The sequence below is a fragment of the Uloborus diversus genome, chromosome 2, assembly GCF_026930045.1.
Source record: "Uloborus diversus isolate 005 chromosome 2, Udiv.v.3.1, whole genome shotgun sequence".
Taxonomy (NCBI): Eukaryota; Metazoa; Arthropoda; class Arachnida; order Araneae; family Uloboridae; genus Uloborus; species Uloborus diversus.
Window position 1 is genome coordinate 111,450,804 of NC_072732.1, and position 26,096 is coordinate 111,476,899.

General features: G+C 34.4%; 1 protein-coding gene across 1 annotated transcript in view; it reads left to right on the forward strand.

The window, feature by feature from the left end:
- LOC129216485 (vesicular glutamate transporter 3-like) overlaps window positions 1–13,736 on the forward strand; it is a 48,289-nt gene extending 34,553 nt beyond the window's left edge. The window contains exons 9-12 of the mRNA XM_054850700.1: window positions 949–1,078; window positions 4,449–4,556; window positions 9,133–9,263; window positions 11,882–13,736. Coding sequence (XP_054706675.1) covers window positions 949–1,078; window positions 4,449–4,556; window positions 9,133–9,263; window positions 11,882–12,067 — 555 coding nt within the window. The 3' untranslated portion in view covers window positions 12,068–13,736. The remainder of the gene's footprint in view (window positions 1–948; window positions 1,079–4,448; window positions 4,557–9,132; window positions 9,264–11,881) is intronic.
- Window positions 13,737–26,096: the final 12,360 nt, after the last annotated feature.

The following is a 26,096-nucleotide window of genomic DNA, read 5'->3' on the forward strand; positions in this document are numbered from 1 at the left end:
AATGCTGCAAGACATTTCCTTCCAAATTTTGACCAACATGCCCTTGTTGATACGACACTCTCAACTAGTGGTGATGTTTAAAAAAAAAATAGATGTTAAAAATTTTAACAGCAATGTTTTTGCAAATATCGAAAAGTTTCCAAAACATCAACATCTGTTCTCAACTGTAACACAAACATGTGAAAAAATTATCAGCAATGGGATAAAGGGATAAAATCCTAACAAATCTTTCTTTGGCACTGAACTAATCTTTAAAACTCTGTATTACTTTTTGGGATAGTGCCTTCATCCGTAACGATAAAACTGTTCGACTGCACCATCTCTTTTCGCCTCCTTTCTTTGATTGATGGATGCATCAGTTTTTCACCCTTCAACTTGCCCTCGAAAACAGTGCCTTTGGAAACAAATGCAAACGCAGTAGTTAGAAACGAATTCATTTTTATAACTCAAATTGTCAATAATTGCAAAAAAGATATTTTAGTGTTTTTTGACAGTATTTTTTAAATGATTATCTTTAGAAAATTTTTTCTTTTTGAACTTTTACGAAGTTGAATCAGTATTTTATATGACTATGTGATGTCTTCATAAATAAATATCAGCAGCGACAATAACTATAATGATAACAGTTTCTAGACAAACAATCAATATACAAAAAAGGTTCCCCAAAAATATACATTGCAACAGGTATTTAAATGATTTACTCCATCGCTCACTGAAAGATAACGGCACTGCTAAAGCATTTAGTACCAGCTTAGCTCTGTTTTAAAACTGAGGAGTCGACTTACCATTCCAGATACCTATCCTATAGGCTTCCCGTTTTTTAAACATCTGGTTCAACCTTACGCCAGAGAAGTAGCTAACTAACTCCCGAATCACTGACACATACTAATGTTTTTCTGAACAGTATTGAACAGAATGTAATCACAAACGTCTTCTAAATTATTCCAGGCCATATGTAGGGGTATACTCTATGTAACAGTGATCGTTATCATTCCCGCTTCAGGATTCCTTGTTGATTTTATTATCCTCAAAACAGAAAGAGGACCAACTATCGTCAGGAAAACCTTTTGCTCTGCTTGTAAGTACATATTATTATTATTATTATTAATAGTACTAATTGTTATTGTTATTATTATTATCATCATTATTATTGTTATTATTTGTTTATTTTTATTGCTATTATCAGTGGTGATTTACAGGTATGAAGGCCCGTCACAATGCATTTTGGAGGGTAAGCGCCATAATCCAGGACCCGAATTATTGCAAGATCTATTCGGTTTAGTTTGCCCTTGTCGATTACAAAATTATGGAAAACATTTATCATATGCATTTTTGAATCCCCTTTGGGGACCCTGTGGTCACGGGCAGGGGCGTAGCTATGGTGCGGCGGAGGGGGTGGTCCGCATCAAGCTGCAATTTGACACATTGGATGTAAAAAAAAAAAAGAATAATAATAATAAACTTATTTTTACAACGCAACTTATGCTTTCTACCTAAAGTAGCGTTTTTAGGATGTCATTTTCAAAAATTTTCCAAAGAAGAGCCGTCAGACTGGTGAAATTTGGCCACACCTTAACACCCCGAAAAATATCCTACAATTGTGTTTTCGAAACTTCGGTATCGAAAAATTTCCAAAGAGAGTCCGCGAACTTTCCTCTTTCTCTTAGCGTCCCCAAAGATAACCTAAAATTAATTTCAATTTTGAAAATACTTTGTGAGGAAGCCCCTGTTTTCCTCGTGCCTAAAATTGCGGTTTTAACACTTCAATTTCGGAAAATTTCCTTGGGGATCCGCCAACCTTTTAACACCATCAAAGAAGGACTGAAACTAACTTCAACTTTGAACATAAAATCGGGAGAAAACCATAACCCTTTTTACCTAATTTACTAAAAAATTGCATTACTAAAAATTGGCTAAAATTGAGATTTTCGGCTTAAATTTTGAAATTTTCGATGAAGCCATGAACTTTTTTTTTAGTTGTGAGAAAAATATGGAACTAAACAAGTTTTCTTTCGTCTTAAATCAAGCTTCAGTTTTATTCAAAATATTTCTGACTGTTTAAGGTAATAACTTTTTTTCAACAAAAGGACGGCAAATTAAGGAACCGACCTTGGCAGCAGAATCTGTAGCTACGCCGCTGGTCACGGTGGCTTCTTGTAGCTGCGACAAGATAAACCCACCACCGATAATTATTATTTAAACAATTATTGTTGTTTTTCAATTATTGAAGCAAACGTTAACCTATTAATGCATGAATTTAATTTATCGAAAATATTTTGCATATGCTAAATGTTGTCAAATGAGCTGAAGAAATACGGAACAAAATTTACCATGAAAAAGCTATTTTATATGAACTTTTCAATTCTTAGCGAGGGTATACACTAATAGAGAGACTACATTGATTTTTGAATATTACTTTGATGCTTATAATTGCTTGCAAAATGTAAGGAAAAGTCACCTATGAAAAAAACTAGCTACAGCTTGCAGTGCGCGATTAATTTACTTAACATTTGATTTTATTTTCACTAAATATCCAATGCATAAAGATCCAATGCTTTAAGTTAACATACCCGCTTTGGGCTTATTTTCCCTACTGGTATGAAGTGATTCGTCGGGACGCCATACGTCAACAGAGGCTAATGTGTGTGGCTGAAATTTATCTGGTGATGATGAATGAACAAATTTCGCAATTTAAGTAATGAAGCAGGAGTAAATGTGTTGTTAGTTTTAAAAAAATGCCCTCTAGCTGCGAAATTGAGATTTTTTTCTTTTTTTTTGACCAAACAAATTCCCATTCCTTTATTTTTCTTCTAGAAAAACTTTGGCAAATTCTGAGCAATAGTGACGTCTGTAGTTAACTTGAAAGTAGGTTCGTTTGGCTACTGCTAACCCGTACTTTCTTGGCTGTATTCCTTGGTTTCGATTGAAGGAAGAACGTTTGGAAACAAAAGAAAACAATACCTATAGCTCAAAAATAACCAATACTACTGGATAGGAGACTTCGAGTTTTGAATTGAAACAAAGGGAGAAAAACTTATCTGCAAAATGCAAAAGAGTAAAAGTTATTTGTGAAAATACGGTAAAACCTCTTTAATCTGACCCCCCTTAGCCCGAACGTCCCCTAGTTTGAACACCGACGAGATTAAATATATGTATCTTTACTAATAATAAAGCTGAAAGTCTCTCTGTCCGGAGGATGTCTGGAGGATGTCTGTAGGATGTCTGTAGGATGTCTGTGACGCGCATAGCGCCTAAACCGTTCGGTCGATTTTCATGAAATTTGGCACAAAGTTAGTATATAGCATGGGGGTGTGCACCTCGAAGCGATTTTTCGAATATTCGATGTGGTTCTTTTTTTATTCAAATTTTAAGAAAAAAAAACTATCATAAATTACGAAATTATCATAACGTGGAATCGTAACATGGGCACAAGCCAATTGGCGAGATACGAAATTATCATAACGTGGAACTGTAACGTCGGTACAAGCCAATTGGCGAGAAAATTCACCATACATTATTTGTAAATATACAAGCGAACCAAAAGACCTTTAATTTTTCTATTACGGGCGAAGCCGTGCGGGTGCCACTAGTTGTAAATAAAATAAATGTAGCGTATTGCTCTGAGGGAGCGTTCGAAGTAAACGTAGTTTTAAAACTTTGACTAGCACATTATGCACACTAGTACAGTACTGTAATATTTTATTGGTTTATTGATTTAGTTTTACTTCCTTTTACAGAAAAGGAAGTATTGTATTCACGAAAAAAATTTTCACTCAAAAATCGACTTTATTTCCATTTTGCTCACCCCCGAATGAATGTAGAGTTTTTTTTCCACTCGACCACACGTGGATAAATGCCTAACAACATATAGAGACACGAAATATCCATTTTGACGATTCCCGAGTTGATTACAACGAGTTTTCTTGTGACGTCTGTATGTACGTATGTATGTGCGTATGTACGGATATATGTCGCATAACTCAAGAACGGTGTGTCCTAGAAAATTGAAATTTGGTACATAGACTCCTAGTGGGGTCTAATTGTGCACCTCTCCTTTTGGTTGCATTTGGGTATCTCTAAAGGGGTCTTTTGCCCCTTTTTGTTTTCTACAACCGTACTTTGTAATACTCTTTGTATTTTATGATTAGTACTGAGTTAAACAGACAATATTTTACACTGTGAAGCACTTCCCTCTTTTCTGTAAACACTGATGAACCATTTTAGTCACGTTTTAGCTGTTATTATGCTCTGGTCATGTTAAAAGTGTAATGTGTTCTGTAATCCGAACGATTTGATACTCTGGATAAAACTCCCCCCGGTTCACGATAAACTTTTAAAAATAGAATTGATGTTCCAAGTTTCCGCCCTTCCTCTGTTTCCTTTTCCAATAAACATAAAGATTATGTCATTAAAATCAAAATGTTCTCAAACCGTTGTCTTATTTTCAGCCCTGGTTGTGTGTGCACTCTTTTCGTTTGTCCTAGTTCCAACCGATCCAACAACGTCTTTCTACTGTTTCACGTTGTCTTTCGTGGCTATAGCTTTCTGCTTGGCTGGTAAGAAAATACCTTCAATATACTTTACAACTAGTTTTCATGTAAAAATTTTTACATTAAGAAAAAAAAGTATTATAGCACACACTATAGTAAATTAATGTACTTGAAGTATTAGCATCTACGGAAGTGATCAGGCCGACGAACTTGAAAAAGGAGATATAGAAACTGCATAAAATTTACCAACAACCAGTGCTGTTGTTGGGAAACAAATGTTTGGAGGATCACACCTTAGAGTTTGAGGGGACTCACCGAAAGAAACAGCTCTTTGAAAGCAATTCACAATACATTTGCGTTATTTTACAATGAACCACCAAAAATTTTGAAGCACGGTGTCTCTTCCCACTCCCCTATACTACAGCACTGCCGACAACGTTTAAGTAAGTTCCTTCTATTCTGTAAAGCGATAGAATACTCCGAGTAGAAAAATCTAAATGGTAATAAAAATTATAACCCCAAAATTTAAAATGTTTACAAGTTAAAGAACATACAGGTATGGTTCACACATAAATCATCGGAAATTACTCAATTTACATAAAACTCTAATTCATATCAAGAATTTGAATTATTGGAACTTTTTTTATTTATTGATACGTCCAAAAATGAAGTATAATTTTTATACAAGAAATTTCAGCAAAAATGGAGACAGTTGCATCACTCCTAATTTAATCGACTCCTAAGGAGGCTATAGTTTTAAGTAATATAAATTTAAAAAAAACTCGGATCTCCGCGGCGCAACGTGTCCCGGTGTACACATTCTAGATATTATAAACACTAAGGCAGTACGAAAAAGGTTGATTTTGTTTCCTTATTTTTACATTAATTTATATTAGCATGCAAAAGTTGTGCATTGACATTACTCAGTAAGACTACAAAATTTGAATGACACATAATATCTTCCACTGTCCACGAAGCTTGAATTTTTGCACTATTTACACAGTCCAGTCACATTAATGTGACCACCATGTCAGAGTTAAATAACCAATCACAGAAGGCAGGTGGCAGCACAGTGCAGTTGAGCGTATATAAAGGGTGTGTGAGGGCTTGGGAAAACATTTCAATCGTTGGCGTAATGCAGAAACGAAGCGATTTTTCCGACGTCCAAAAGGACATGATCATTGGCTTTCGGGCCAAGGGTGGAAGCATTTCCAAAAAGGCTGAGTTTGTGAACTGTTCGCGTGCCGCCGTAGTAAAAGTGTACCGTGCATGGCAAAATGGGACTGTCCAAAATCGGCGACGTGGCAAATGTGGTGCACCGCGGGCCATAGATGACAGAGGCGAACGACGGTTGCGTAGATGCATTCGGGCAGATAGACGGGCTACCGTTGAGCAACTGACCACCAAAATGAACCAAGGGGCTACCAAAAGTGTCTCCCAAACTACTATTCAGCGAACATAGCTGCGTCTGGACCTCCGAAGCAGACGCCTGGTTCGTGAACCTATGCTGACTGCTGTTCATCGACGACGAAGGCTAGAATTTGCACGCCAGTACAGCAGCTGGACGTCCACTGAGTGGCGACAGGTAGCGTTTTCAGATAAATCGCGTTTTATGCTAAATCGGACAGATGGACGTTGGCGTATAAGGCGTGAAACCTCTGAAAGGAATCACCCTGCAACCATTGCCGGAACGGTCCAAGCTGGAGGCGGGAGCATTATGGTCTGGGGAATGTTTTCCTTGCATTCTCTGGGTTCACTGATCATTGTGAAAGGCACGATGGATCAATACAAATACGCATCTGTCCTTGCGGACCATGTCCACCCCTACATGCGCATTTTTTTTCCTCAGGATGAAGGCATCTTCCAGCAGGACAATGCGAGGTGCCATGCAGCTGCCAGTGTACGTGCGTGGTTCGAAGAGCACCAGGATGAGTTTACCGTCCTCCCCTGGCCAGCAAACTCGCCTGACTTAAACCCAATCGAGCATCTGTGGGACCATCTCGATCGAGTTGTTCGCGCCATGGATCCTCAACCGCGTAATCTAGCGCAGCTGACCACGGCATTAGAGTCGGCATGGCTCAACATCCTAGAGAACACCTTCAGGGACCTAAGTGACTCCTCCTGCACGTCTCGCAGCAGTCCGCTCTGCGAAAGGTGGTTATTCTGGCTTTTGACAGATGGTCACATTAATGTGACTGGACTGCGTAGATTATATGTTACATAATATGAATTAAGAGTGGAACAAAAACGGCCAAACATGCTTTTTCGCTTTTATATTTTGTAATAGCGCGGAAAAGTTGTGTAGTAAGATGCATAAATTTCTTTGACGAAAAGTATACCTTACACTGCCTAATGATTCTTGAATTTTTGTATAATTTGAACTAAATGTTATTTTTGCAAGTCTTAACTTAATTTTTTATAAAAAAAATATTAGGTTTTTTTTTCAGGAAGTAACATAGAGCTCACTATATGTTTGTGGTTTCCAACCGAGCTCTATCCCCCCCCCCATACATCTGTTGGATATTAGGCTCCCATTTTAGCAAACACAACCTTCTCTTAAATATATTGATATGGACAATTCTAAATTTTAACTAGGTAAGAACAAGTTGCTTACCTTTTAGGATTGTTTCCTAGTGATTCTTCGCAATAGCAAAATTAAATTCCGTGAGTGATGATCAATGCACGTAAGGAAATACTTGAAGGTCATGAACACTCCTGCTAGCAAAATATTTTAATTATCACGCTAAATTATTTATATCTTACTAGATTTACGAAACTAACGTCACATATACATTGAAACACTTCGCGCCGACATTCGTGGTTCTGTTTATGGTTTATTATTGTTGTTCTCAAAGTCTCTGACCACGGCAGTTCTTTTTCGGAGTCTATTTGAGCTCCCTCTGCCGCCCGTCGCAATACCCATGATCCACTTATTTAATAGACGTACTGAGATTTTCTATGGAATTGAGGCATTATTTTTCGAGATTCCAACCCATTACAAATTCGCAACTCCAGCGCTCGAATACGCTAATTACAAAATTAAAGAAAAAGTTAAAACATTAGTAGAAGAATTCAGGTTTTCATCTCCTCCTAGTTTAAAAATAATTAATTTAAATAACCTTATTTTACTGCAGCATTTAGTTGGAATGGACAGTATGCAAAATATTTTCTTGAATATATTATCGTAGAACGAAATGAAAAATGTTTAATCGAGAACAAAAATTGAACAAGGAAAAACAAAAGCCGAGAATTTTCATCGCCAAAAATAGTGCGCCAACTTTTTTGCTAACATTCTCAGCTGAAGAGCTTCGGAAAAATTTGTTTAGGATTATAGTTTTAGTATTGTGCGAACAAAGAATCCTTGGCAAGATTTCGCATGTCAGTTAAACCATTTTTATTTTTTATCATGAATGGAATAAAATAGTAGAAAGATTACAGAATTTGATATGTTAAAAGAATTAATGGTAGATCAATTAAAAAGAAAACTACCACCTTTTTTCCATGAGAATTTTGTTGATGATTTGCATAGCATGACATAATTAAATCATAATTCAGAAATTAGAAACATACGAAACAGAAAAATTTAAAATTAACCGATTTGGTAATTTGAGAAAAATAACTCAGCTACAAATGTAAAACAATTAGCGCTAGTCAAGTAAGGCAAAGAATTATCACCTTCTTCTTTTGATAATAATTCCTTATGTCATATAATTAAATTTTCTAGCATTCATTGTTATTCTTGTCAGTCTTATGGCCACAATGAAAATATGGTTCCATCAAGAATTGATAAATATCGAAATCAACATCGTTGAAATGGCTGCTTAGAACTACGAACTACGTAATTTACAGTAATTTCTGACTTTTAGTAATAGTATGCTTCTTGAATTCTCATTTCTTTCTATGTGGACCAGAATTTCCACAAGACTTTAAAAATTTATTTAAAAAGAATAAAGCAAAAAAATCATGCATACGAACAAAAAATTACAAGGCTTATTACGCATTTTCTACGCTACGGCATGTGTTTGTTTTACCTTTTTCATCCGCCATTGGATGGTGGCTGCAGTGCCCCCTATAATTTGTGGGAGTTGCGAATAAACTCATCTCTCGATTTTGGGCTACAAACAAATAAAGAGGCCTCCTCGATGATTTAGCACGTCTCTCAACTGTTTGGGCGTGGCAGGGAAACTTCGAAAATTAAATAGCTAATTCTTTTTCCATAATTTTAGATTTCACGAAGACAGATCATCGCCGTATAACATCTTGTCATTAGTGGTTCTGTAGCACTACATTTTGTTACCATGGTAGTGAATCAATGTAATCCTTCGCCTCATAGTTTAAAAAATGGAATTTCGAAGTAGTATCACATATTTAAACACATATTTAAATTCAATCTTGTTTCTAATCCATGAGGAAGAATTTTATTGAGGATCATTCTAAAGATTTGGGAAGAATTTCAGTGTAGCTTTGAAACGTGTTTCCAACAGCACATAAAAAATGTGTATTTAGGGTGCACTTTTGAAAATTAATTGCATGGCACTACTTAAACGCTTAGAAGTAGTAAACTTCAAATTATACAATTTTATTTCATTGTTTGCAAAAATAATTTTAACACAAAAAGTAATTTTTTTTTGTTCATTTCTAGGATCTTTACCTAATGCCCTAGACCTTTCTTCTCTCTATGCACCATTTATAATGTCAATGGGGATGATGTTCTCGACATTAGCCATTGTTGGACAAGATTATTTCATGTACTACATAATTGAAAATGAGATGGTATGTGTCAGTAACTATAAATGTACTTGTGAATTGTATTTATGATTTTTGTGCACCACCCCATATTTTTATGATATACAGGCGTCCCTCAAAAACACTGTATTTGTAAAATTTGGTTACTTGTCCAACACGGTTTCGATATTACACGGTACGAAACTTGAATTTAATACTTCATGGTTTTGATATAACACGAATGTTATCTTTAAAAAAGATGTAATTTCATTTTTGTTTAGTACATTCTGTTATTGTTTGATAACTTTAATAAGTTTTTACTTTGTTTTTATGAAACTTGGTTTCGATATAACACGGTACACATCCCTTGGTTTACCTTATTTCTAAGTCTCGCATAACACGGTTCCGATATAACACGAAACACGGTTTCGATACAACACGATACATATTGACATGATTTTTACTATGTACATGATAAATTAGTGTAAAAAATAAGTTAAAAAGTTATTTGTAAAAAAGTCTCGTATGACACGGTTTCAATACTACACGGATCGAATTAACCATGTTATACGAGGGACGCCTGTATTATGTATATACAATGTATATATGTGTGTATATAAGGGTGATTCAATAATTTATTAAAGAGTGTTTCGAAATTGGTGTGGGAAAAAGACTCATGGTACGTTTAATACACATGGTATCTTAAGTCGACATCACTGGGATGATTTTTAACTGGCTGATTTATGAATATTACTCTGTTTATAACCTCAAAATGAATTTAAACGAAGTTGGGTCTTCTTGAAAGTTCCACATTGGTTGAAAAAAGGTCATTTTTTGATTGCTGAAGGTAAAAAATTAGCTAACGTATACTCTAGAATGACTTAAAGTGCATGATGAAAGTTGTATGAACTGTGGAAATTTTTACAAGTGAGTGGAACAGCTCAAAAGTGGTCGAGAATTAGTGTCAGACGAACACCTTTCTGGCCGGTCTACATTGAAGTTTCAACTTCCTTACTTCAAACTCAAATTGTAGAGTACAATTAACACCCGTTACTAGTCAAATATGCATTTGAAGAAAGTGAAGTCAGTTTTAAGAGCGAAACTTCATGGATCTCAGTATAGAGGTGTGATTCTCCAGCAAGATAATGCACCTCCTCACATTGGATGGGAGGTTCAGCCTCATCCCCCTTACAGCCCAATTTAGAGCCTTCAGATCCTCTTTGTTTGGTCCACTGAAGGAGGCATTACGTGAGAAAAAGTCCAGGATAACGAGGATGTCAAGAAATTCGTGGGAAATTATCTCCGACACCAAGACAAAGAGTTCTTCATAATTGTTACAGAAAAGCTAGCAACCCGTTGAGGGAAGTGCACAGTTGTTGATTAGAATTATGTTGATAGTCAACTAAATGGAGGCCAAAAATAAGGGTGGAAAAAAAATACAGTCTTGAAATTGGTACAGACGCGCATTAAGGGTTCCTGATGAACACACTAAAGGTCTCCTGTGATAGCTGCGCATTTTCATTTTTCGTCTTTTATCTGAAAAACTATTTACTTACGAGCTGAATTGTCCATTAATAAACTAAAGAAAGTAAAATTTTCTTCAAGAAACTTTTTTGTTTTTATTGTAGCCATAATAGGTGCTAGGGCATTTAATTTCAAAGCTCGTGAATTTTTGAAAAACTAACCTTTTCCCCCATATTTTCCATTCTTAAAGACTCTTCAAAGATTGATTTGATATGATTCTTTCTTATTTTTGATGTGAAGAAGTAGTACAGGTTATTATAATGAATTGATTTCTTGAAACTGGAATGCTGGAGGTGGAGGAAAGGGTTGAGAAATGAAGCAGTGCAGATGTTCTTTTCACTTTTTTTTTTGGTTTTTCATTACCATAGTTCAGCAAACGGATTCCCAAAAGAAGGGTGAAAAAAACAACAACATATAGTTTTGAAAATTGGCACACTTATAAAAAAATGTCTCATAATGTACTGAACATATTAAAAGCCCCCGGTGGTAGGGGGGAACTCGCGCCACCATCTTGGATTAAGGTACGTTTTTTTTTTTCAGTTGTCGACTTATATCTCTAAACCCATTTACTGCCATTTGAAATCATCGTAAAATGAAACCCTTGTGCGGAAAGGATAAATGATAAAATTAATGATAAAAAGTAAAAAAATTCAAACAGTGGAATAATACAAGTAAAAAAAAATTAAAGTGAACAAGTATAAAATAAAAGAGTAAACGAGTATAAAAATGAAATGGTATCTCAAGCTAAGAGGACCCCCCCCCCTCCCATCCCTCGGATTGTTCATCGGCGATAGCTAATGATAAACCGTTAAGGCATCCCCCACCCCCCTTGGCCGTTTATGAAAGGAATGCTGCAATTTACACTAGATTTTCTGCAGCCGTCTTACCACATCCTGTCGTACATGAACAAAATATCATGGAGAGAATGAAGCCAAGCGCAGGAAGACTCTAAGTTCGGTATACATTTCTCCTGTTCATGAATATCCTTTTTGCATGACGTTAAGAATGAATAAAAAATTCAAAAGCAAACGGAAATTTATGCAAAATTATAACTTTTAGAAATACAGTGCAATTATTCTTGATTGCGAAAAACTGACTTTGTCAGAAACGAATTCAAGTTTTTTACTTTTTTTTTCTTATAGGAATGGAAAACAGTTTTTCTAGTCACTGGAATACTCTGCGTTTTGGCAGCATTACTTTTCGCTTTAGCTGGGTCCGCGGAGGAACAAATCTGGTCTTCAACGTCTCATCGTTACTCTCCAGATGGCGCACGCTGCTATCCTCGCGTAGAGGTCGACGAGGACGTGCTGGTCACGGACAGTTTATAGCGAAGTTCTTCCAGCTCTGTCTCTTGTTCACTGCAGAAGGAGAGCCTTAAACAGGGAAAACTTTTGCAATCAAATACATTATGTGATGTGTGAAATCTGGGCTCGCCAACAAGTTTTTAAAAACATACTTGGTTTTAAAACCGAAAGGAAGCATTATTTTATTGAATTATTATTTTAAACAAATACAGTGGAGCGTCGAAAATCAGAACTGACTAGGACCCCAGGTAGTTAGAATTTTCGAAAATAACCATGAAAACACCGTTAAGGAAAACACAGGGCTTCCGAAAAGTCCTTGACACGTTTTAAAACTTTATAGAAAAGCAACTAATTGTGGTATCAATACGCGATTTGCGCCATAATACTTCACAGGTTCGAGATTTTTTCGATCGCAAAAGAGGGGAAAAAAAGAAAAAATTGTTTTTCAGTAGACCCTCGTTTTACGCGGGGGTTACGTTCCACGGAAATGCCGCGTAAATTGAGACCTAATAGCAGTGTTCAAAAAGGGGAAAAGGGGTTGTTTCCGTAGATAACAAAATATTTCATTCTAGTGATGACTAATTGTATAATAAGTTTAATGTGTACTTATATCGACTTTTATGCACAACATGCATAATAAAAACATGAATTAATTTCGTGTCCTGTCGGGACCACCGTGACAAAGTGCGCGCTCCGTTCGTCGCCGCGCGTTCTTTCTACCCGGGCCCGGAACACAGTTGAGTGAGTCACGCTAAGCGATCGAACGTTTTGCTTCGTTCGCTGACAATATACTCGATTGCAAGCTTTTTTTCATTGAAAGAGCAAATTAAATTTTCTTAAAATGTGTTTACCCATGAATTGTTTTCCACAGATTAAAGTAAAAAGAAAAAAATAACAACAAATAATTTTGAAGCAAAATATTTTCTCAACAAAAAGTAAAATGGTGAAAATCTTCAAAATAAATTTTCTTGAAAACGTTGCTAAAAGCCTGATCATCCAAAAAAAAAAAAAAAAAAAGATTTTTCAACAGAAACAAATTATTAATTGCATATTATACATGACAATACTATGAAAATGTGTTTACCAATAAATAGACAAGGTATTTTTTTTATTGTTATCATTATTATCTTGTAATTTAAAAATCAATATACATTCCATCAAACGTTTAAGATAATATCGATACGTTTTCGAGCCTTTTAGTGGCAACTCTTAATTTCATTAAAATATGTAATATAAAATTAAAAAACAGAAACAAAGAAAGGTTGAAAATGATGTCATTTTTTGATAGGTCTTAAGATAAAAATATTTCTGTGTGCAATTATTTTGCACTGAAAACGAATCCCAACTAAGCAAGATTGAGTTGAATGTTTTTTCAAGAATATATATACTAAAGCATATTTATAAATTCAATAGATAGGTCAAATTTAGAGTTAAGACTTCCTTTTGAAAGACACATGAAAGGTTCTCATATCTCTTTCTCTATAACACAGTACTTATCAGAACAATTATTATTGTAAAATAACCACCATTAGTTCAAAAAGTAAAAATAGTAGGTTAAAAAGAGAAAAACATAGAAAACGTTATATACTCATGCATATAACCAAAATAAATAAATTAAATAATTGAATATTTTACTAAGGAAATAAGAGAAAAATTTAGCACTTTAAATTCATTCTCCTATAATTTAAACCAAATGTGCAGCTAAAGTTTTAAAAAATATTTTTTTCTAAATATTCATTAAACATTGATAATCAATTGCAGATGCACCGAATATTCAGTTGACATTTGGATTGGTATTACATTTTTACTTCCAAAATACCAATTCAATATTTTAAACTTATGAAATTACTTTTATTCACTTGTTTATCCATTCTAGAAAGATGGAATTTTAGAAAGTAATTAACATTAAAGTTATTCATGTAAAACTGAAAGATATTTGATGTTGTAGGTATACCACTAGATTGTAAATTGAAGACACTATATAACTTGCAATATGCTGTCTGAGATTCAGCAATCGAATTCTTAACTTTCCTTTTAAATCGTTGCACAGATTTTTTAACTTAATAAAAACAATGATAATCTGAACGTTTTTACTAATCTTTAATGCAAGTGCAAAGCTGAATTTAAAAGATCGGAAGGATTCCTTTAAAAAAGCAATAGAGAGACTAACAACAAATTCAACCTGTAAGAAGTGTGAAACAACTGTCTTACGCAAACATTAAAACATAACCTTAATAAAGGTTACTAAATCATTTGAAGTAACATTTCAGATCACTTACCTTTATTTCAGTTAATCATTAATTCATTGCTTACAGAAAGGTGAAAGGTCAAACATTTTCAGTAACGGTCGTTGGAAAACGTAAAGCAAAACATTGGATTGTTGATTTGAATCTCAATCGCTTAGACTGTAGCGCCACCTAGGTTTTTCTCAGTTGTTCCAGGCCCGGAAGGACCGAAGAAAGCGCGCATTTTTGTCACGGTGGTCCCGGTCCTGTTTATAAAGAGGAGCTGGCTATGATAGTCTTTTGGCAGTCATTAAAAAGTTTTCTCTGTAGTTCTTTGCGGAGCATTAACGCATCCATGATCACTTGCGTCATTTCCATGATAGAATCTACCTTCACTAACAAATCAGAAAGATCATTTCTACTGTCTAGGAATGGCTCAAAATTTTCAATGTGAACGCGTTTGGTTGTGCGTCACCGACTTTGGTATTCTCGTTTGTTTTGGCCTCCTTTGTCACTCCTAAAAGCTCTTCTTCTTGTGAGTTCTGAACTGTGTGAGTTTAATAACTTTACTTCTGGAAAGAGCTCTGGAACCAATTGCTTAAAATGTCTCCAGTGGCCCAAGCTCGATCATTAGCATGCCCAAATGCAATTTATTAAATGTAATCTGCAGTCTTTAGGAGTTTGGATTTTGAAAGAGGGGAAAATTTTATCTGTTTACATTGCCGCATCCGCGTAAAACCGAAACTCATCCGAGTAAGATAAAATAAAGGCCTCAAATATTAAACCGCGTATAATCGAAACCGGATAAAATAAACCCGCATAAAACGAGGGTCTACTTTTTATGTTACTGCTGTATTGTCACAGTAAGAAAAACAAAAGTTATATGAGGCTTTTAACTATCTTATTAAACGGAAAGCAGTATCTTTTTGTACCAGATTTCAATATGTGGACCGTTTGTGGACATGGGATGAACTTGAGTACCGTTTAGTTACCGTTAGTACCGTTCTAGCAACACACGGTGCACACATTGAACTGTGCACTGTATTTAAAAAAATCCTGAAATTTTACGGTAAAAGTTACTGGCATTCATGTTGCCAGTAACTTTTACCGTAAAAAATTTTTTTACTGCAAACTTTTATAGTAGAATAACGAGATTTTAAAAACGCAAAATGCGAGCAGCAGGTTTGAACTCGGGACCTTCGTATCGGCAGGTGACCTAGCTGACAGCTATACCAGGTGTGACACTACGAGGGAGGGAAAAACAGTGTTATCTGCTTTGTACTGTAAGTCACGTAGTGTCTCATTGGAGCTGCAATCGTTTATTTGATTTATTTATTTATTTATTTTGCGGTACAATTTAGTGTAATTTTTTTCCCACACTGTAAACACTCCATTTTGCAGTACATATTTACCATAAAAGTTTCCTGAATTTTTAACTGTGTGGTAATGTAGAGTTTCGGTTTAATAAAATGATTAAACACCTCCACATGCAGTTTGTTTTTCTTACTGTGACGATACAGCGATAATTACACACTTTCTTTTCATTTATGTTTGATTGTTACGTTGTAATAAAAGTATTTTGAACCTGTATTATGCCGCAAAACCGCATATTCATTCGGCACTTGGCTTTTCTATGAATTTTTGAAAAGTGTCAAGGATTTTCGGACGCCCTGTACTGTGCCATTTAATCAAATAGAGTGGTTATACTAAAAAATCGCACAGTTTCTGCGTGACCTCTTCGGCCAAACTTTTTCGTTAATAGCATTTTTTAAATAAAATATAGAACTTTTACATGGAGAACAATATGCCTGAATTTCAATTGAAAAGTTCACTATTTCTTTCTTATTGAAACTAACACTTAAACATAATTAGTAGGAAAGCAAAGTAAAATAGTTAAGACTTTGAGGGAAGGGGGGGGGGGTGTCATTCACTGGTCCGTCTGTCTACCCAAGACGAATTTTCATAAATGTGTGCTTGTAAAAACTCTTTTGCTGAGTACTACGTTAGGAACGTTTACGGAACGTCACAAACTTTTTTTTTTTTGGGGGGGGGGGGCATTGGGAGAAAAAAAGTGTCTACTGATATCATTGAAGAGCCCATCGTAAATGTTTCTGCAAAGTAAGCAAATGGTGTGTAATTGACCTTAATGACTCTTATAATTTACCACGAAGATCATACTTCATATCAATATGTCAGTTCATTCCAAAAAGAGAAAAAGAAAAGATAGAATACAACATTTTATACTTAAATCGCGAACAAATGCAATGTAGAAAATTTAATCTTGCCATGAAAATGATAATGTTAATGCTAACATTTTTTAGTTTCCAAAAAGATGAAATCCGAGTTCGTTAAAAACTAAGTAAACAACGTAACGGATTTTATAAATATTGAAATCTAATGAAGCTTTTTTTTTTTTTATCAAACTCAGTATGTTGGATTAATGATAATAGCGCGTATTCAGTTCGTTGGCGTTATCATAATTGCGTAAAGGTCATTATTTGTTCAATAATGTATTACTGTCTCGTTTAATGAAGCTTTTATATATTCTACGATGTTTATTTAATTACTGTACCTGCGAAAGAGATACACTGAATAAAACTTTTTTCAAGTTTTCATTTCTGCCATTTTCAACTTTTAATATAGATGAATAAGCAAAGCTCGCAATGACAGAAAATACTGTTTTCAGTTTGATTTTTGTTTTGATAGTGTCTCAAGTTATGCCTTTTACTATAAGTAATGCTTCGAATAAACTCTTCAGAAATAGGGCTTCGTTTCGGCACAACTTTGACGACCTGGAGCATAAGTTAGAAGATAAAATCTTTGGTAAAATTGAGTCGGAAGATGCTTTGATATCATCAGCACCAGCAACTGAACCTTACGTAATCCCGGTATATTTAGAAAATGATTCTCAAGACGACATTATGAATCGAGGTGATTCAAAGCACAGGGAGGAACTACATTCTGAAAGGTCTGACATCGACGACCTGACTCCTTCAGAGGATAATCGCGAGCAAAAAGGTACTGACTTTCATGGTGATCAAAAGACGGGAATATCAGAACATACGCATTTAAAAAACGATCCTGTAGAAGAAATTATTTACATTCGAAGGTCCAAATCGGAAAATCAGAATGACTTTTTTGAATTTGTTGAATCATCTTTATTGCCAAAAGACAGTGCATCGAAAATCGCAAAATCGAGAACACCGTCGGCTGTCAATGAGGATGAACTCGACCTTGGGGAGAAGGAGGATGATAGTGGTGCCGAACAACTTTGCAACTCCAGAACTTTCAACTTCACAGATAACCAAATATGTCCGTCTGGTTCTCAATACATACTGCGTTACTGGTTAAAAAATCAAAATGTGGAGGATGTTCATTTACTGAACAAATACTCGGAGCAAGGGCAGCTCGAAGAAGATCCTAAAACGCCAACTGACCAAGACGGATTCGATAGCATATGCGAATATCGTAGAACTCTAGTCCCCGAACACGGTCCAGAACACAGAGCACTGTGTCCCTTTGAGTGGACATTGATGGACAAAAATTCATCCAGGATACCTGAAATTCTTTTGACAGCGAAATGTTCTTGTCAAATATCGCGACAAATCCGCGGTCAAACAGCACGATGCGTTGAAGTAAAACAGAGAATCCCCGTGCTTTGGAGGGTAGACTGCAATGAAAATTCCCATGTCTTCCAAGAAGGCTGGGAAGAAGTCAACATTTCTTGCGTTCCTGTAGGTCGTGAAGTTGGTTTTAGTAAATTAGGTAATATTTTGCCAATGAAAACTTCCGATTAGTAATTTTTGAAGATTGCTTTTTCCAACACTTGGACAGTGATATACTGAGTAGACATTTTGTAAGTGTTGAGTTGTTTTTTTTGTGACTTCCGCTTGACTTCATTTGTTATGTTAGTCTTAGTTATGTAAACGTTTAATCATATTTCAGCTGAATTTCTTCGATTTTTTTTCTTTTTTAACTTTGACTATTGATTAATTTATTTTCGGTTTGAGAATAATAACTGTACCATTTATACCAGGGGCTCCCAAACTCTTTTATTTTGGGAGTCGGTAGCCAATATGTTCTGTTCTTCGTGAAACCCCTACTTAGGGTTAGTCCCAAAATTAAATAGGCAGTGTAGTGTTTTCATTCTCTAAAGTTCTAAAATCATCATATGAAAGCAGTTCATGGAAATGTCACAGAACAATGAACAACTTAGAAATTAGCGTTCAGAGAAAGTTTGCATTAAATACACTGAGGGTTTCGAAATACTCTCTTAATACTAAATTAAAGTAAATACACACACAGTCACACAAAAGAAAGACATGAATTTTAAACGGTAAAAGTGAATTCGCTGCTTTGGCATTTTAATATGTAACTTCAAATTTGTAAGGCTTAAGGACACATTACCATTATGAAAATTTTGATTCACTTAAGTATTATTTAACCTTTGATTAGTTATTTATTTAGCAATCAATTACAGTAAAACCTGTAAAGTTGACCACCCTTGTAAGTTGACCACCTGTCTAAGTTGACCGCTATTTCAGGCACAGAATTAGATCTATATCATATAATTCAACCTCTATAAGTTGACCATCTGTTCAAGTTGATTATTAAAGTAGTGCACCGCAAGTGGTCAACTTATACAGGTTTCAATGTGTTTATTTTCAAAGATTAACAATGCTGTACAATTTTAGTTGCAAAAGATTTTTGTTTTTAACTTCATTTTTATAAAAAATCCTATACCATTTTTACTTTTGCACACATTTTCAAAATGTGTCTTGCTAAATGACCGCAATAAATACATCTACAAATATGTGCACTAATTTGTTTATATGTGTCTAATAGAGAATATGTTGCTGTTAACTATGGTAAAAATCAAGGAAATTCTTTCCACGTACTTTATTGAACATGCTTAAACTTTTAGTAATTTATGCATAGTTTTGTTGAATATGTTTTACTGACTGAAATAAAAGTCTACATTATTTAAACGTCATGTTTGTTAGAAGCAAATAGCTGATAGGAATCCAGAAACCATGGAAGAACACTATATGATTATTGAGACAAGGCACTTACAAATTTTGCTTTGGGTAAATCCCAAGCAAAAAAAAAACCTCAAAAATCAAAAATGTTCACGAATCTAAAACTATATAAGAAAGCAAGGAAGAGATGTGTTTGTTGAATCAATAACGATTCCTTAAATAAATATTTAAAAATATATTCGAAAGCAACAAAATAAAACAAAACAAAACAAAAATCTTTCTGCGTAAAGAATATATTTTTCAGAATACTCCATCAAACGATAACGATAACTAATAGAAACACTGATAGCATCTCTTGAAATCTTGAATTTTGTTCGTATTTTAAAATTTTATTTCTGGGTCGTTCGTTGTCACGAAAGTGGAACATATCATGTTCAATACTTAAGATTTTTTTAAAATAAAATTTGAATAATTATCACCCATCAATCGTATTTTTTAATCTGATTCTACGTTTATTTGTGTGTAATCAAGTACCAATTATTCGTACATAAGAAATTTATAAATGGCTTAAAAATAGTTTGATTTTTTATGTGAATTACGTGTTCCAGTTTCAAATCGTTTGAAGTTGGAAATGTGCTGAAATGCAACAACAATATACATTATCATTTGGTTTATTCGAAATCAGAAAGAAATAAAAGAAAATTATATTAATTTGAATTTTTGGCATCTTGAATTCAAATTATGTTTTTCGCAATCACGAGCGTGTGTGTCTATGAATGCGTGTGTGTGTTTGTGTAGGCGCATGTGTGTGGGTACGTGTGTGTGTGCGTATGCATGTGTGTGCGTGTTGTGTATGTAGTGCTGTGTGTATACGTGCGCGTGTGTGTATGTAGGCATTTGTGTCTGTGTGCAGGCATGAGTGTGTAGGAGTGTGTGTTTGTGCGCAGGTATGAGTGTGTGTGTGTAGGATATGGACGCAACCTGGAGACGGTTTTTGCAAGAGGAGCAGCATCGTGAGGCCGGTCGACGAGGCAGAGGGTGCTAGTGGGAAAATAAAATGATAGGAATTCCAAACAGTCAAGTGAGAACAATAAGCAATCGTGATTGCTCAAAAAAAAAAAAACTATAGGAGGCACTGCTGTCTCTGATCAATGGCTGCTGAAAGGGGTAAAACCAAGACCCACCCTTAAGTCACCTATCTACGTGAGGCATGACCAGTCCAGTGAAACATCTGCACTGTTCAAGCAAAATTGAAATATTTTAACACTTTGGGTAATCTTTTTATATTAAAAAAAAAATTAAGGTCAAAGATTTTTTTGAAAGGAGTGTGTGGCGGGCCTGCGTCCAGGAGACCCCATAGCACCTACAGCCTTGAAGTTTTGTACAAAACTACTTCGAGTACCGGTGGTTTGCACCTGGTGTTTTGTTTTTTAGAATTCGAATTACTTTTTTTGTAATTAATTTTTTAAGCTCAAATTTCGTGTAAATTGCCTCTTATTGCCTATTAAAGTAGTGAAAAATTACTTGCACACATTAATATTATATATCGTTGGAAAGTAGAATTTTCCGCTTTCTACGCAATTTGCTTCAATGCTCTAACTTAAATACGGCGGGAGTTATTTGCGTTTTTAACTCGTACATTTTTAGACTTAGCTAGAATTTAGGCACTACTTTCTTCATTAAATCTATCGGTAAAAAGTAAAGGAATTGTCCCACAGTTTTCTTTTTAACACCATTGGAAAGAACGGGTGTTTTTACTCCAGATGTAACTGGACTTATGGTTAAAAAACTTAGCTTCTATCTCCGAAGAGAAAAAAGTTACAAGCAGTTTTAATCAAGTTCAAAAAATTTCATTTCCATTCAAATTATTGATGCTTTATTTGGCATTGCCATAGTTACGTCTTTTCCTCTTTCTTATTCAAATTTTAAGGGTATCGATTTTAACGGAAAATCTAGGCTCAACTCAACTCAAGTCCCGAGCTAAAGCAAAATATATTACTACAGAACACGAATATGAAAGCGACTTTTCAAACGTACACAACTGCAGTTTTGCAATGCCCAGGAGCATCTGAGCCCTCATCGCTCTGAAAGTTGGTACAAATGATTTTGAAACCCTGGGAAGGGGTGCTTTTTGTTCGGAAAGGAGCTCATAATGCGTTTTTAATCCATTTCTTTTTAATTGACGATTTTAAATCTTGCGAATCAAATAAGATTGCGAAGCAATCTTTGGGGGTTGATGCGCGTTAGAGAGCAGGGGGCAGAGCCTCCTAGTATCTTAAATCATCGTAGTATTCAAGTTCTAGGACTACGAATATCTTTTATTTCAAAGTGAAGTTACAACTCAACTTTAGAAAAGAAAAAAAGTTCCTGAGAAAAAAAAACTTTTTTATTAATGTCTCAACATCATCCATATTTCAAATTGCCTGCTCTGTTACAGCTCTGCTTCGAAAATAAAATGAAATCAAATTTAACAAGTATACACTGTATGGCCAAAAGTATTGGGACACTTCGAAAAATTCACATTTTTACAGATTTCTCGAGAAATAAAAGACCAAGTGTTCTGTAATTTTTTTCACATAAAATGTATTACTCCAGTTGTCATTTTCCAATAGAAATTATGCCTACCATTCAGTTAGGGGACCAACAACAAATTGCGGAAACAATAAAGGTTTTTGTTACTATTTCATTGTAAATAGCTGGTAATAAGCTATAATTTTCAGAAATAAGTTAACGCACTATATCGAACTTATTTTTATATTTTCGTGAAAGTGTCTCTTACACCCACGGAAATATAAGCATTTCTTTCAAAAATACAAAATCTTTTTGAAGAATTTCGGCTCATAACACGCAGAGTTTTCCGTTAAACGTTACTTAACTTTTGGAATATTTGACAGCATACAAGAGAAACATAATCATAAAACTTGTAGTTAAAAGATTGAAAATTTAATGATATATGAACGTTTAAAGCAGTTATTTTTTCACTGCGCATGTGCGAAAGATAGCAATTTATAACCTTTATACTCGAAAGCCCAAATAGATTCTACCACTTATTAATTGCTTTAAACGTTTATACTTCAAGAGATTTTCAATCTTTTAACTTCAAATTTTATTATTATGTTTCTCTTGTATGCTGTCAAATATTCCGAAAGTTTAGTAACGTTAGACGAAAAACTCTGCGTGTTATGAACCAAAACCTTCAAAAAAAAAAAATTGTATTTTTGAAAGAACTCCGTGGGTGTAAGAAGTACTTTCACGAAAATATAAAAACAAATTTTACATAGTATGTTATCTTATTTCTGAAATGTATAACTTATTCTCAGTCATTTACAATAAAATATGATCAAAAACCTGTTTTTTTTTCCTCAATTTGTTGCTGGTCCCTTAAATGAATAGCAGACTAAATTTTTATTGGAAAGTGACAGCTGGAGTATACTTTTTATGTGAAAAAAATTAAGGTGACAGGAAAAAACGTCCCCAGCAAAACGTCCCCGGACATAACTTCCCCGGATGAAACATCCCCGGAAAAATCGTCCCTTAGGAAAAAACGTCCCTGATGAAAATGCGTTCCGTATAAACAAAATTGAGATGCAAAGTGTTTTACCATTTGAACTAACGAATTGCATTTTGTTCGGTATTTGTTTAAACACTGCTTTTTAGTCATTAAATAGCATCAATGTGCGTGAACACTAGCATGTAAACAGTCATTCCATTGTCATTACATTGTTATTCGTTGTCAAAACGAAAACGAATGTTCCCGACATGGATTACAGCAAGAAATGTATACCACGAGTGTTCAAGCAAATAGAATAAATATATATTAATCACATTTAAAAAACTGGTAGTTTTTCATGTAAAGGACTCAACCTTGTAATATATATACTTTTAATATCTGGTAAACAAATTTTACTGGTGGCTATTTGAGACTATGTTAAAAAAAAATATTTTTTGCTTATTAAAGCTAAATAAAGCCGCTAAAACATTGGTGGAACAAACTCTGTATTGGCCATGTGATAAAAAGTAAGAAACCACGAAACTCCAAGTTCGTGTAGTTCGGGTTGTCCTAAGTCGGTGTATACTGTATTACGCAGTTTGAAAACTTTTACAAGAGAAAAAAAAGCATCGATTTCATTTTAACCCCCGACACACAAAGGAAGGGGGTTATAATTTTGACGTGTCTGTGTATCTGTGTGTTTGGGTATCTGTCTGTGGCACTCTAGCGCCTTAACGAATGGACCGATTTTGAAAAAAAAAAAAAAAAAAAAGATTGTTCGAAAGGAGAGTGATCGGAGTGTTCTTAGCTAGGTTGCGTCTTTGGATGACATTAATTAACGAAGATTTTAATTAAAAACCTCTAAAAGGTTTTTCGTGATTTTTGCAGAGAAAACATATTTAAAAATTTTTAAATTTCATTCCAAAATAAAGAGAATTTTTTTCCGCGTCTGATGGAATGTGTTTGGAACTTCCATGTTACGTAGAATTCGACCTACAACATTTTTTAAAGCATATTTTAATAACGGCTAAGCCTTTATTCCCTCGATTGTTCACCGAATTCATTGTTGGCCGACATTGAAATTAAACGCAATGATTTAAAATTTTTATCTGTTGCCAGTTTCTATTTGTTAGCAAATAAAATAATTGAAATTGATTTTTAATAGTATAAGTCTTTTAAATGGATTTTCAATTTTTCCTCTTGATTCTACAGTTCCGACTGAATCGGAGTTTTATTTTAATTTTTAATTTTATATGGCTTGTCTCTGTAGTGATGCTATTTGCGGTTAATCTTTTATGAAAGAGCATTATTTAATTTTTTTTCCTAAAAAGTTGTTATTAAGTTTATGTTTTATCAATAGTTCATTGTACTAATGACACTTTTTTGGAACTCAATAAATTTGATTTTGTATGACTCGTGTTTACCAACCTTTTCATTGCTCACAAACCAAATCATATTACTTACGGCTGTCGTAGCAGACGAAGTCTTCCAAGTCATTGATTTCTACGGAATCATGTTTGCCAAACTTTGGTTCAGTTGAATTTCTAATTCAAAATAACAAGTGCGAGATGGCTCACTACTGCTGTACGTGTCAAGGGAGGAACTGTCACATTTCACACGTAAGCATTTTATTAATATTACATTTTACTTAAATGCCTAGTAGTTTTTCTTATTCGAGCCGATTGTTTCGCTATGATTTTTATAATTATTTTTGTTAAATAATAAGTTCAATCAGTTTACTAAAGAGGAATACATTTTTATTCACTATTTTCTTATTTTCTAGCAGTAATTTTAACCTCTGAGAAGTTAAATGCATTTTGAAAACGTTTATTGAAGTGTTAGCAAGTTAGTTTTAGTTTTGGCGACTATTTCCTGCGATTTAAAGGTCATTCTTTTTCTTTTTAAACTAAAAACAATATTAAAATTGTAAAATTTCTGAAACTGTCAAAAATACATGATTTTCCGAATATTTCAAATACCCCGTTCACGATGACAACACAATTATTTTGCTTTGGCGCTATTTAGCAAATTTCAAACACCAAACTCGTTTTGAAAATTTAATTTAACTCTATCACATTGAAAAAATAAAGTAAAGTGAGAAAAAAAAAAGGAATTGTTAGTTTACAACAGTGGCATATTACTAAATAGTTTGTCTAAAATAGATTACACCGTGCAGTTTTCGTAGGCTCTTAGGCACTTTTAAATGCAGAAATTTCTTGTGCATAGGAATATCCCGTATCATGCAAAATATTTCTAATTTTATTTGATTTTGCAAACGTCAAAGGCATTTCACATTTCCAAAAATATTTTCCACTGTAAGACGAGGTAGAATACAGCAATGAACGACTGTCGTTAAATGCAACGAAGAGCACTCTCACTAGTCTTCTTTTGGCGACAAAAATGTAGTTTTTAAAAAAGCGCATGAGCACTTAACGTCAGCTTCTTATTTTCCTCTGCACAGTTTCTATAGCAGGGACGCACCAAAGCATTAAAATATTAAAACCTGAAATTCACTTTTAGCGATAAGAGAAAACATAGAAAAAATCTCTCGTAAAAAAATTCAAAATTTAGTTTTTAACTTAAAGCGCCAAGAAAAGTACAAATGAAATTCAAAATATTTTAGTGACGCCATCTTTTAGCTAGCTGGTTAACTGGAGCCGTACTATTGTAGGGAGTTGGAGCAATTCACAAAGGCAATGATGTATCTCTCTTGTTAACTAGTTACTTAATAGATGGCGCCACTAAATCCCTTTCTTAATTCAATGTATTCAACCAAAATGCTGCTAAAGTTTTAATAAATTGCATAAAATGATAAAAAACTTATATATATATAGCATCTCAATTTTGTTTATACGGGACGTTTTTTCATGGGGGACGTTTTTTCCAGGGGACGTTTTTTCATGGGGGACGTTACTTCGGAAAAACAGAATTATTATTAATATTTAATTTTATGCTTGTTCTGTAATTGTAACCTTTATGATTAGAACGGTTATTTTAAAAGCAATCTGATTCGTTTTGTTACACAGTGATCAAAATATTTTAAAAACCTTCATGAAATACCAATACACAAAGCATTGATAATTTATTTTTCACAAATAAATGAGGAAACAGTAAAACATATGATTGGTAGGTAGAAATCATTAAAATTGATAAATAAAATTCAAAAGTGTCGGTTGTGGTTTGTTATATTTTTATGAGAATGATCCTACTGCTGAAATTAAACAAGAACCTTTTAGTGCACTTTCAACTGTGACCTTTGAGAGTGCTTTCACACCCAAAATGGATGACTCCCGTCCATTACAAAGTCAACATCCAGTTGCAACTTTACTCTCAAGGTAGTCCCGCTTAGAAGCTTGAAT